At 48.7% G+C, this 11,316-nt stretch overlaps 1 protein-coding gene across 1 annotated transcript; it reads left to right on the forward strand.

Annotated features, from left to right (window-relative positions):
• The first annotated feature begins 490 nt into the window (after positions 1-490).
• On the forward strand, positions 491-2,682 carry AVP (arginine vasopressin). Its single transcript, XM_033840176.2, has 3 exons — positions 491-815; positions 2,156-2,357; positions 2,504-2,682. The coding sequence occupies exons 1-3, from the start codon at positions 696-698 to the stop codon at positions 2,680-2,682; spliced, it is 501 nt and encodes a 166-aa protein (XP_033696067.1). The 5' UTR covers positions 491-695.
• Positions 2,683-11,316: the final 8,634 nt, after the last annotated feature.

The following is an 11,316-nucleotide window of genomic DNA, read 5'->3' on the forward strand; positions in this document are numbered from 1 at the left end:
ACCAAGTGGGAATGACCCCCTGACCCCATGTTGGTCTCTTGCCTCCATTACACGGGGCTGCAGGCAGCACTTTCTGTCCTAGTGCAGCCGGTACAAAGGCCTCTGTCTGCACCACCTCGAGTGTGTGCCGTTCTTGGTCACTTGTCCTCTCACAGGACTAATGCTCCTGATGGGGCCCTGCATACCAACTGTCCCCTGCTCATCACTCCTGGGCTGGGGCCTGACCTGCTCCTTACACAGCAGCCCCTCGGGTCACCCTTGCCCCCTCCTCTGGGGTCTGTGTTGGGGGACAGGGCCTGTTGACCCCCAGCCTCTTCTGGGCACCAGAAAGCTTGGAGACAGTCTCCAGGTGACCGCCCCCCCCGACACGTCTGTCTCTCCCTGAGTCCAGAGAGTCACAATTACAGTCACAGCAGCTCCTGTCACACCGCAGCCACACCGCTGCCAATGACAGCCCAGAGGCTGGCACCCCTCCCCCATCATCCCCTGCACAGGCCCACGTGCGTCCCCAGATGCCTGAATCACTGCTGACGACTGGGACCTGGCGGCCATGGGCTCCTGGGGAGCCACTGGGGAGGGGGGTGGTGGCCACGTCACCTCAGAGGGAACACCTGCAGACATAAATAGGCAGCCAGCGAAGGCAGCACAGCACAGTCCACAGAGCAGCACTGCAGACTGTGCCCACCTGTGCCAGGATGCCCGACGCCACGCTGCCTGCCTGCTTCCTCGGCCTGCTGGCCTTCACCTCCGCTTGCTACTTCCAGAACTGCCCAAGGGGCGGCAAGAGGGCCATGTCCGACCTGGAGCTGAGACAGGTATGACCGTGGCCCATCTCAGGGTTACTGGGCCGGGGCAGAGGCCCAGGGATGGCATCACAGTGCAGGGGCTAGGAAGGGAAGTCGTGGGAGAGGCAGGCTTTAGGGGAAGTGCCCAACAGAAGAAGGGAGGCTTGGCATGGGCAAACAGAGGGGACCAGGCTGTCGGGCGGGCTAGGACGGGCCGTAGGACTTCCTGAACATTGTCTCCATCCAGAGAAGGGATGCAGGAAAGAGAGGTTTCCCCAGTAACTGGACTCTGTGCTGGATCAGGGAGAACTGGATGGCAAGGCCTCCTCTGTGCCCATGGCGGCCTCTCCTCCAGGACTAGCTGGAGCTTCGGAGGCTCTGTCTTCTCCAGCACTTGAGGCCTTCCCTGTTCAACTCCTGGCCTCTCCTAGCCATGGGCCCCAGCCCCCCACCCCCCAGAAGCTGGCCATTGCCCTGAGCTTGCCTGAGTGGGAGGTGCCACCCAAGTATCCTGTAAGGAAGTTCTGCTGGGTACCTAGCCCAATTCTTTCATGCTGCTTGTCCAGTGATTCCCTCTTATTCCACCTTCAGCAGAGCTAAAGGAAATCCAATAACCATGCTCAATTCTGTCAAGGCCACAGGTGACCAGTTTTGAGCTGCGGAACAAACTAGGGTGGGTAGGTGGACAGCCCCCACAAACAACCCCTCCCTCTGCTTGGCAGCTTTGGAAGCTGGAGTCACCTAGGTGCCTCATGCCCTCCTCTAGGGCTCATGTCCCTGCCACCCACAGGGTCAGTCCATAGGTGAGTGAGCAGAGGTCAGGGCCCAAGTGAGGCCCACTGGCTTGAGGGGCAGGGTAAGGCCAGAGAGGGAACAGGACATGTGAAGAAGGGCCTGAGTGTATTCTGGAGCGGGGCAGGGACCCTCCCTGCACGGGGTGGGGTGGGTGTGGAGAGGGGGTGCATGCTAGAGATGGAACTGGAGCAACGCGGGCAGAGGAGGAAGGTCTGCATTAAGGGGAGGGTAGTGGGCAGCTGAGAGAGGGGTGCACACCAGGAGGCCCCAAAGGTGAGAAGGAAGGTCTCTCCCATGCAGCCCATGAGGGACCCCTCCCTCAACGAAGGGGGAGGATGCTGAGGGCTGTCATTGAGAGCTGTTCCTTAGTCACCTGAAAACCAAGGCAGCCGAGTAGCTTTTGAGTCCCCTCCTTCGACCGCTTCTGGGGGCCAAAGAGCGCCAGGGAGACCCCCGAACCTCCGGCGCTCCTCTGCCCTGTCCTCCCCCACCCGGCTCAGCCCCCCGCCCCGCAGGCTCTCCCTCCCGGGCCCGGGCCCCTCCCCGCCCCCGGCTCACCCCCGCCCTCCCGCCAGTGTCTCCCCTGCGGCCCCGGGGGCAAAGGCCGCTGCTTCGGGCCCAGCATCTGCTGCGGGGACGAGCTGGGCTGCCTCGTGGGCACGGCCGAGGCGCTGCGCTGCCAGGAGGAGAACTACCTGCCCTCGCCCTGCCAGTCGGGCCAGAAGCCGTGCGGGAGCGGGGGCCGCTGCGCCGCCGCCGGCATCTGCTGCAACGACGGTGAGCGGCCTGGGCGGCGGGGGGGCGGGGGGGTGGCGCTGGGTCCTGGCCGGGGCGGGGGCCGGGCCAACCTGGGTCTGGTGGGGGCGGGGCCTGGGCAGCTTGCTGCGCCCCCGCGCCGCGCGCTCAGCCCATGCTGCCCGCAGAGAGCTGCGTGACGGAGCCCGAGTGCCGGGAGGGCGCCAGCTTCCCTCGACGCGCCCGGGCGAGCGACCTGAGCAACGCGACCCTGCTGGACGGGCCGAGCGGGGCCTTGCTGCTGCGGCTGGTGCAGCTGGCGGGGGCGCCGGAGCCCGCTGAGCCCGCCCAGCCCGGCGTCTACTGAGGCGCCCCCACCCCACCCCCCGCCCTCGCAGCACGAAAAATAAACGGTCTTAAAGGCATTGGCTAGCGTGCGTCTCCGTCTCTGGGGGTGGAGAGGGGAGAGGACAGGAGGGTGGGGGACCAGTTCCCGGACCCTAAGTCGTGAGCAAATCCACCCCAGAAAAGGGACAGATCCTGTCGGGAAGCGATCTTGGGCCAGCACGATTCTAGATAGAACTACTGACAGGGCGACCTGCGGGCGGGGAGGGGAAGGGCCACTGTCCAGGCCGCGGAGAGGCTGGGTTGGGGATCTGGCAGAGGGATGGAAATAAAGGCAGAGATGGGGAAAGACATGGGTGGACAAGATAGCAAGAGACAGAGGGACAGCAGAACGATGGAGAGAGAGAGAGAGAAACATTGAGAGTCACGGAGAGAAGAGTGAGAGAGAGAGGCAAGGGGATGCACCAAGGGTGACCGCAGTTCTCGTCCCCGTTTACATCCTGGGAAGCTGAGGCACAAACAGCTTCAGGAATTCCCAGCCTATCTCATCCAAGGCTGTGCTTTATGTGCCCGTGTGGAGGGGACATCACCCCAGACCCAGCAGAGAGGGGGGCCAGGTACTGTCGGTCCAGGAGGAGACTAAGCATCCCCATTCGGGCCACTCAGCCAGCATGAGAGACAGAGCCCACGGAAACCCTAGGTACATACCCCTCCCCCCCAAAACAGCCACACCAACCACACACACAGCCAGACAAACAGACAAGAAAAAAATTGTTTGGGACATGCCCGGTGATCTTTGCCCACAGTCAGAGATACAGACCCTGAGACACACATTGGGAAGCAGAGACACACCCAGGGAAATGCAGACCCAGCTGACTGGACCATAGACAGGCACATGTACACACACACACACACACACACACACACACACACACTCACATTAGGACCTTCCAGCCTTGACAATGCAGCTTCAGGGTAGAAGTCTGCTAGCATTTGGCAGATCCTTTTCTATGGCCCTCTGTCCCTCTTTGTCCCCTCTATCCCATCCACCCCTTTATCCCCTTTCCCCTCACTGGTTTCTTTTCCCCTGTCCACCCCCTGACCTCTCGTTCCTCTTGCTTCTCCTTATCCCTCTTCATCCCTTCCTTGCCTCTTCTGTCCCAAATTTCCCCTCCGTTACCTCCCATCCTTCTCTCTCTACCCCCTCTCTTCTCTGCATCCTCTCCTTGGGATTTCTTGCTCCAGGTCTTGGGACCACAGGGGCTGCATCTCCTCTGGAATCCTCCCACACTTGGAGGCCAGGAGGGAGCGCAGGCAGAAAGAAGTCACTCTGAGCCCTGACCCCAACACCCTGCCTTGGGGCGGAGCCTAGTGACTCAGTCTCAGTCAGCCGCAAGCTCTCTTCTGGTCTTAGAGCTCTGCTCTGCCATCATCCTGACCCAGCTCAGTGTCCAGCGTGATTAAGTCTGGCCGGGGCAGGGCCCACACTGGCTTCTCTCCCTGCCATGGCCTCCCGCCTCTACCCTAGTGTGGCACACTCAGGACCAGTCCCCAGGTCTGGGAGGACCTGGGGCAGGACCAGACCTAATAGGAATTTAGTAACCCATCCAGACAGAGGGCGGTGGGAAGAGGCAGCTTGGTTTTTAAAAAAGGATCATATGCTCAACGTCGCTAATTATTACAGACAAGCAAATCAAAACTGCAGTGAGGTATCACCTCACACCAGTCAGAATGGCCATCATCAAAAGACCTACAAATAATAAATGCTGGAGAGGGTGTGGAGAAAAGGGAACCCTCCTACACTGTTGGTGGGAATATAAATTGGTGCAGCCACTATGGAGAACAGTATGGAGAGATTCCTTAAAAAACTAAAAATAGGGCTTCCTGGGTTGCACAGTGGTTAAGAATCTGCCTACAAATGCAGGAGAAATGGGTTCCAGTCCTGGTCCAGGAAGATCCCACATGCTGTGGAGCAACTAAGCCCGTGAGCCACAACTACTGAGCTTGCGCTCTAGACCCTGCAAGCCACAACTACTGAACCCCGCGTGCCTAGAACCCGTGCTCCGCAACAAGAGAAGCCATCGTAGGACTTCCCTAGTGGCGCAGGGGTTAAGAATCTGCCTGCCAATGCAGGGGACACGGGTTCCAGTCCTGGTCCGGGAAGATCTCTCAGGCCGCGGAGCAACTAAGCCCGTGCGCCACAATTACTGAGCCCACGTGCCACAACTACTGAAGCCTGTGCTCCTAGAGCTCGTGCTCTGCAACAAGAAAAGCCACCACAATGAGAAGCCCGCACACCACAATGAAGAGTAGCTCCCATTCGCCACAACTAAAGCCCGCGCGCAGCAATGAAGACTCAACACAGCCAAAAATAAAATAAATAAATTTTTAAAAATCTCTTTAAAAAACAAAAACAAGAGAAGCCATCGCAATGAGAAGCCCGTGCACTGCAATGAAGAGTAGCCCCTACTCGCCGCAACTAAAGAAAGCCCGCGTGCAACAATGAAGACCCACCGCAGTGCCCACCCCAAAAAAACAAAAAAAAAACCTAAAAATAGAGTTGCCATATGATCCAGCAACCCCACTCCTGGGCATGTATCCAGAAAAGACAAAACCTATAATTCGAAAAAGATACATGCACCCCAATGTTCATAGCAGCACTATTCACAATCACCAAGACATGTAAGCAACCTAAGTGTCCATCGACAGATGAATGAAAAAGATGTGGTATATACATATACAATGGAATATTACTCAGCCATAAGAAAGAATGAAATAATGCCATTTGCAGCAATATGGATGGACCTAGAGACTATCATTCTAAGTGAAGTAAGTCAGACAAACACAACTATCATTTGATACCACATACGTGGAATCTAAAAAAGTGATACAAATGAACTTATTTACAAAACAGAAGCAGACTCACAGACATAGAAAGCAATCTTATGTTTACCAAAGGGGAAGGAGGGGGGATAAATTAGGAGTTTGGGATTAAAATATACACAGTACTATATATAAAATAGGTAAACAACAAAGACCTGCTGTTGCACAGGGAACTATATTCAATATCTTGTAATGAACTATAGTGAAAAAGAATCTGAAAAAGAATGTATAGAAAAGAAAAAGAAAAAAGAGAATATATATATTCGTATATATGTATAACTGAATCACTTTGTTGTACACCAAAAACTAACACAACATTGTAAATCAACTATACTTCAATTAAAAAAATGGATCATAGACTTAAATATAAAATCTAAAATTATAAAACTTACTTTTTAAAAAATTTATTTATTATTATTTATTTATTTTGGCTGCGCTGGGTCTTCACTGTGGCGCACCGGCTTCTCTAGTTGCGGCATGCACACTCTAGAGCACGCCGGGCTCAGTAGTTGAGGCATGTGGGCTTAGTTGTGGTACATGGGATCTTAGTTCCCGACCAGGAATTGAACCCAGGCCCCTTGAATTGGGAGAACAGAGTCTTAATCACTGGACCACCAGGGAAGTCCCTAAAATTATAAAACTTCTTGAAGAAAATATAGGGGAAATTCTTTAGGACCTCAAGTTATACAAAAGTTTCCTAGCTCTGACACCAAAAGCAAGATCCATAAAAGAAGAAATTTGATACATTTGGAATTCACCAAAATTAAAAACTTCTGCTCATTTTATTTAATTAATTAATTTATTTATTTTGGTTCATGATATATCATATTTAAGACAATATATAATGTTGTCTTATATAATATATATATATATATGTTAAGACATATATATAATATATATATAATATATAATGTTAAGACAATACAGCGGAATGACGATTTGGTTGTGTACAACTGGAACAATTTTGCCCACTAAATATATTTTAAAAAGTCTTCAATCAAAGAATAGACATCTGCTTTAAGAATACTGATGGCTGGATTATTGGACATGTCACTAATTTGTCTGTCAGAAATATTCATACATTATCCATGAATGTGTAATCGTATTACCTTGCAGAAATTTTGAAGTTTTGTCTTTCATACATGAAATAACTGAATCCTTGGAAGACACGATGAGCATGTGTTAGCTTCAGTCCCAGGAGTGGCTTAGAACCTGGAAAGTCTGCCTCTTAGAGAGTCCAGATCTGACCTGAGCTTGCTGTACCTCCAGAGGAAGTGCTCCTGTACAAGGAACAAGTGCACTGACCCCCAGCCCCATTTTCATTCCAATGTCACCATCCTCCAACCAGATTGGGGGAAGGACAGCTAACCATGCAAATAAATGTCTAAGGGGGTGTGAGAAGCAATGGGACCGTCCCACAAGACTGGGGAGTGTGAGGAGGTACAATTGTGGGGACAACACTTTATCACAATCAGGTACACAGGACAGGAACAGGACAGTTTTCAAAGCTTTCTTTATATGAAAACAGAACATTCTTAAGTTCTTACCATACTTTGTTAGAGTACTACCCCAAAGGTACCCTGAGTCTAATCCTTGTGACCCATGAAATTCTATTATGTGGGAAAAGATACTTTACACATGGAACGAAGTTAAGGATCTTGAGATGGAAAATGGCTCTGGAGTATCCGGGCGGTCCCTCCATGCAATCTCAGTGTTCTTATGAGAGAGAAAGAGGCAGAGGGAGGCTGGACTGTAAGAGTGTGGACGTGGTCATAAGAGCAGGAGAGAGCTTCTGCTCTTTAAAGTACACTGTTAAGAGAATGCAAAGACAAGCCACAGACTGGGAGAAAAGATTCACAAATCACACAACTTATAAAGGACTTATACCCAGAATATATAAAGACTGCCCTCTCAAAACTCAATAATAAGAAAATGACTCAACTTTTAAAATGGCTAAACAATTTAAGCAGGTACTTTACCACATAAGATACATAGATGGCAAATAAACACATGTAAAGATGTTCAGCATCATTAGTCATTAGGGAAAGGCAAATTAAAGCCATAGTGAGAAACCACTTCAATGTCTTAAGAAAAAGGGGGGCGCTGAGAATATCATGTGCTGACAGGGATATGGAGCAATCGTAACCCTCATATATTGTGGATGTGGATACAAAATCATTCACCCACTCTGGAAAACTGTTTTATAGCTTCTTGTAAAGTTAAACTTACAATTACCATTTAACCCACCAGTCCCATTAACAGGTAGTGATCCAAGTGAAATGAATATCTATATTCACACAAAAAGCTGTATGTGAATGTTTATAGTGGCTCTATTGTAATCACCAAAAGTTTATAAGTTTTAAACAGATTAGAATTTGAACTATGATCCATTTTGAGTTAATTTTTGTATAGGGTACAAGTTGTGCATTGAAGTTCACTGTTTGCATCTGGATATTCATTTGTTCCAGCTCTATTTGTTTGTTTTAATTATTTTTCTTTTCTTTCTTTCATTTTTTTTTTTGGCCATGGGGCTTGCAGGATCTTAGTTCCCCGACTAGGGATTGAACCTGGGCCCTTGGCAGTGAAAGCATGGAGTCCTAACCACTGGACCGCCAGGGAATTCCCTCCAGCTCTATTTGTTGTAATGACTATTCTTTCTCTATTCAATTGTCTTTGTAACTTTCTCAAAAATCATTTGACCATACACACGTAAGTCTATTTCTGGCCTCTCTGATCTGTTGCATTGATCAATAGGCCTATCTTTTCTCCACTCCCACCCTGTCCTGAGTGTGGTAGCTTTACAGTAAGTCTGGAAATTAGGTAGTGAGACTCTTTCAACTTTCTTCTTCAAAACTGATTTAGCTATTTTAGTTCCTTTGCAATTCGTACCAAAAAAATCCTTCTGGGAATTTGATTGGCACTGTGTAGTAATAGAATTGTAGCTACATTTTCCAGCTTCATTTGCACTGTGTGTCCATATGACCATGTTTTTGTCAATAAAATGTGAGTGAAAGGAATAGTGAACTTGGAGTCTTAACGACAGTGTGAGCCTCCTCCACACTCTTTCCCTTCCCACCCAGTGGAATCCACAACGTCCTGGTCTCAAATATGCAGGCAGAGATGAGGCCTAGGGGATGACAGAACTATATGAGAGAAGAAACCTGGGTCCCTAAGTGACAAAGTGGAACAGAGCTGAGGATGTTCACTGAGGACTGATAGGACAGAGGGAATTAAACAGTGACCTTCTCTACCTCCCTAAGTTCTCCTTACGGTTTGGGTGTTTTTATAATGGCAGCCTAACTTTAACTAACTATAACCCCTGAATTCTGAAACAATTAAAAAATGAAATAAAAGAATGTGACATTTGGAGGCCAGAAGACTACCTTTATTATTGATAGAACTGATATTAAACAATGCAATTTGGACCTGCTGGCAAGGAGGCGTCACAAAGCTGAGTAACAAGCTAGAGCTGTTTACTGTCCCAGACACAAGGAGCTGGAACTTCATAGGGCTTACCGCTGAGCTCCTGCATTTGCACTGTGACAGCACATGCTTCCTGGGATGGCAGCCTCATCCCAAGAGGGATCAGAGAGGAAGGGGTGGCATTATACCTGCTCCTTTCCTCTCACCCTGCCCCACAAGTCAGCTACTCCCTGGGAGGAGTGTTATCTCAGGGAAACCCCTCTACATGGAAGAAAATATCGGGAAAGGGAAAAAATATTTCTGACCTCTGCCCCATGGACAATCACCTCTTATGACGCTGGGAAAAACTTCTGGTATAATTTCAAACCATTCCAGATTTAAAAACTAAACTACACGAAATTTAGTAGGTATGGAAGCAGGGCAAACTTATTGTCCACATAGACCCTACAGAAAACTGAAATTGCTGTCCTTCAGGGTTGTACTGGAGGAGCTGGATAGTACAGAGTGACATAAAAATAAATCACAGCAATAAATGCTCAGTGATGCAGTCAATGATTACAGCTTTCAGACTGGAATGCTGTGTCCTAAAGCTTCTCACAGCTGTGAAGAGCTCATCTCTGAGGTTGCCCACAGTGTTCTGGTATGCACACATATGAATTTTTATTTTACAAATTAGTATTATTTCATAATGTACAGATACTACTCACATCTTTTTTAACAAAGTAATTCACATCTTTTTTTAACAAAGTAAATTTGGGGCATCTCTTCATATCAGAATATTTACCTCTACCACAATCTTTTTGGTTTTTTAGTTTTTATTAAGAGAAATTTCAAATATACAAAAAAGTAGAGCCACTAAACAAAGACCCCTTGGGTACCTACCCCCTCCTTCACTCCCACAATTATCAACACATGATCCTTCTTTCATCTCTACCTCCACTCCCTCCTCCCACCCCCAAGTCATCCCAGTAGTCATCCCATGTCATCTGTAAACGTTCCAGTGTGCATCTCAAATGAGAGGAACTTTTGTTAAAGACATGACCACAGACTGTTACCACACACATGCAAGCCCCAAGCCAAAACTCAACAATATATATTATCATCAAATATATACTGTTCAAATTTCCCCAGGTGTCCCATGAATACATTCTTTGTGATTCATTGATATCTGAGTCCATCTTTTCTTTAGGTACAAAAAAGACTATTGATCCTCATGGTGCTTTGACCATCTTATTTTCCTGAATGTCCTGTAGAGATTGGCTTCCAATCTCTTTTTACTGTATTTGATATAAGCAGATATAATCATGAGATGACCTTATTGTGTATATGTCACCCAGTGTAGCCTGACATGTTTAGCTACATATTAAAATAGTGTTATTTTGTACTAAATTACTTTCCTTTTCCCTACTTTATATTACTGCTAGGACTAATTATATGTTTTTGAAATTGTGTGTGGGTGGGCATGTTATCTAGGAATTTCATTCCCAGGTAGTTAAATGGGTTCACAAAGTACTAGTTATACAAAGCAGGGGTTGGGAACCACCACCCTGCACAAGCCCCAAGCACTTTGGTAGTTTGAAGGAGTCATTCCAAGGAGGACAAAGGCCATGGGTCTGAGCGAGGAGGAAGAGTGAAGAATGGCTTCTGCACCGTCTGGCCACTGAACCACTTCACTTAGCACACGTGGCAACTCTCCCAGCTCCTCTTCCTCACCAGGCCCAGGTTGATGCCACCTCTGCATCATCCCCTGAAAAAGAGGTGTCAATCTGCCCCTGTGTTATTGAGACCAGAAAAGGAAACACTGGAGGGGTGAGGGGACCCTGAACTCTCTCTCCAGGTGGGGAGACCTGGGCTGACATGGCTCTGCTCTATGGAATCCTCTGGGGTTTGAAGGGTATGCAGGGCACTCAGAGACTGATGTCCCAGAGGGAGATCCCAGGCTTCCTGCTGATGTGGCCGGTGGATGCCCAAGCTTGGAAAAGCACAAATCCCTAACCTTGTGTCTCTCTAGTTGAGTAGTGTGGTTCCTTCTGGTTGCTTCCCTCTTCATCTGTGTGGTTTCTGAGGGACCACAGAACTTTGACATGGTTCTCAAACACCAATTTATGAGAATCACATACTTCCCCATGGTTGATTTGAACAGGACTCAGCTTTCAGTCATTTCTTGTTCCAGATATGGGGGGTAAGAGGAGGGACCTGCTCTCACAGCCTTGTCAGGAACCACTGGGGCTTTCAAAAGCTTCATCTCTCTTCTCTTCATACATCTCAGTAATAATGATAATTTTTTCATTAAAAAACTTTTATTCTAGTATAATATACATACAAAAGTGAACAAATCACATGTGTGCAA

This window comes from Tursiops truncatus, chromosome 15, assembly GCF_011762595.2.
Source record: "Tursiops truncatus isolate mTurTru1 chromosome 15, mTurTru1.mat.Y, whole genome shotgun sequence".
NCBI classification, from domain to species: Eukaryota; Metazoa; Chordata; class Mammalia; order Artiodactyla; family Delphinidae; genus Tursiops; species Tursiops truncatus.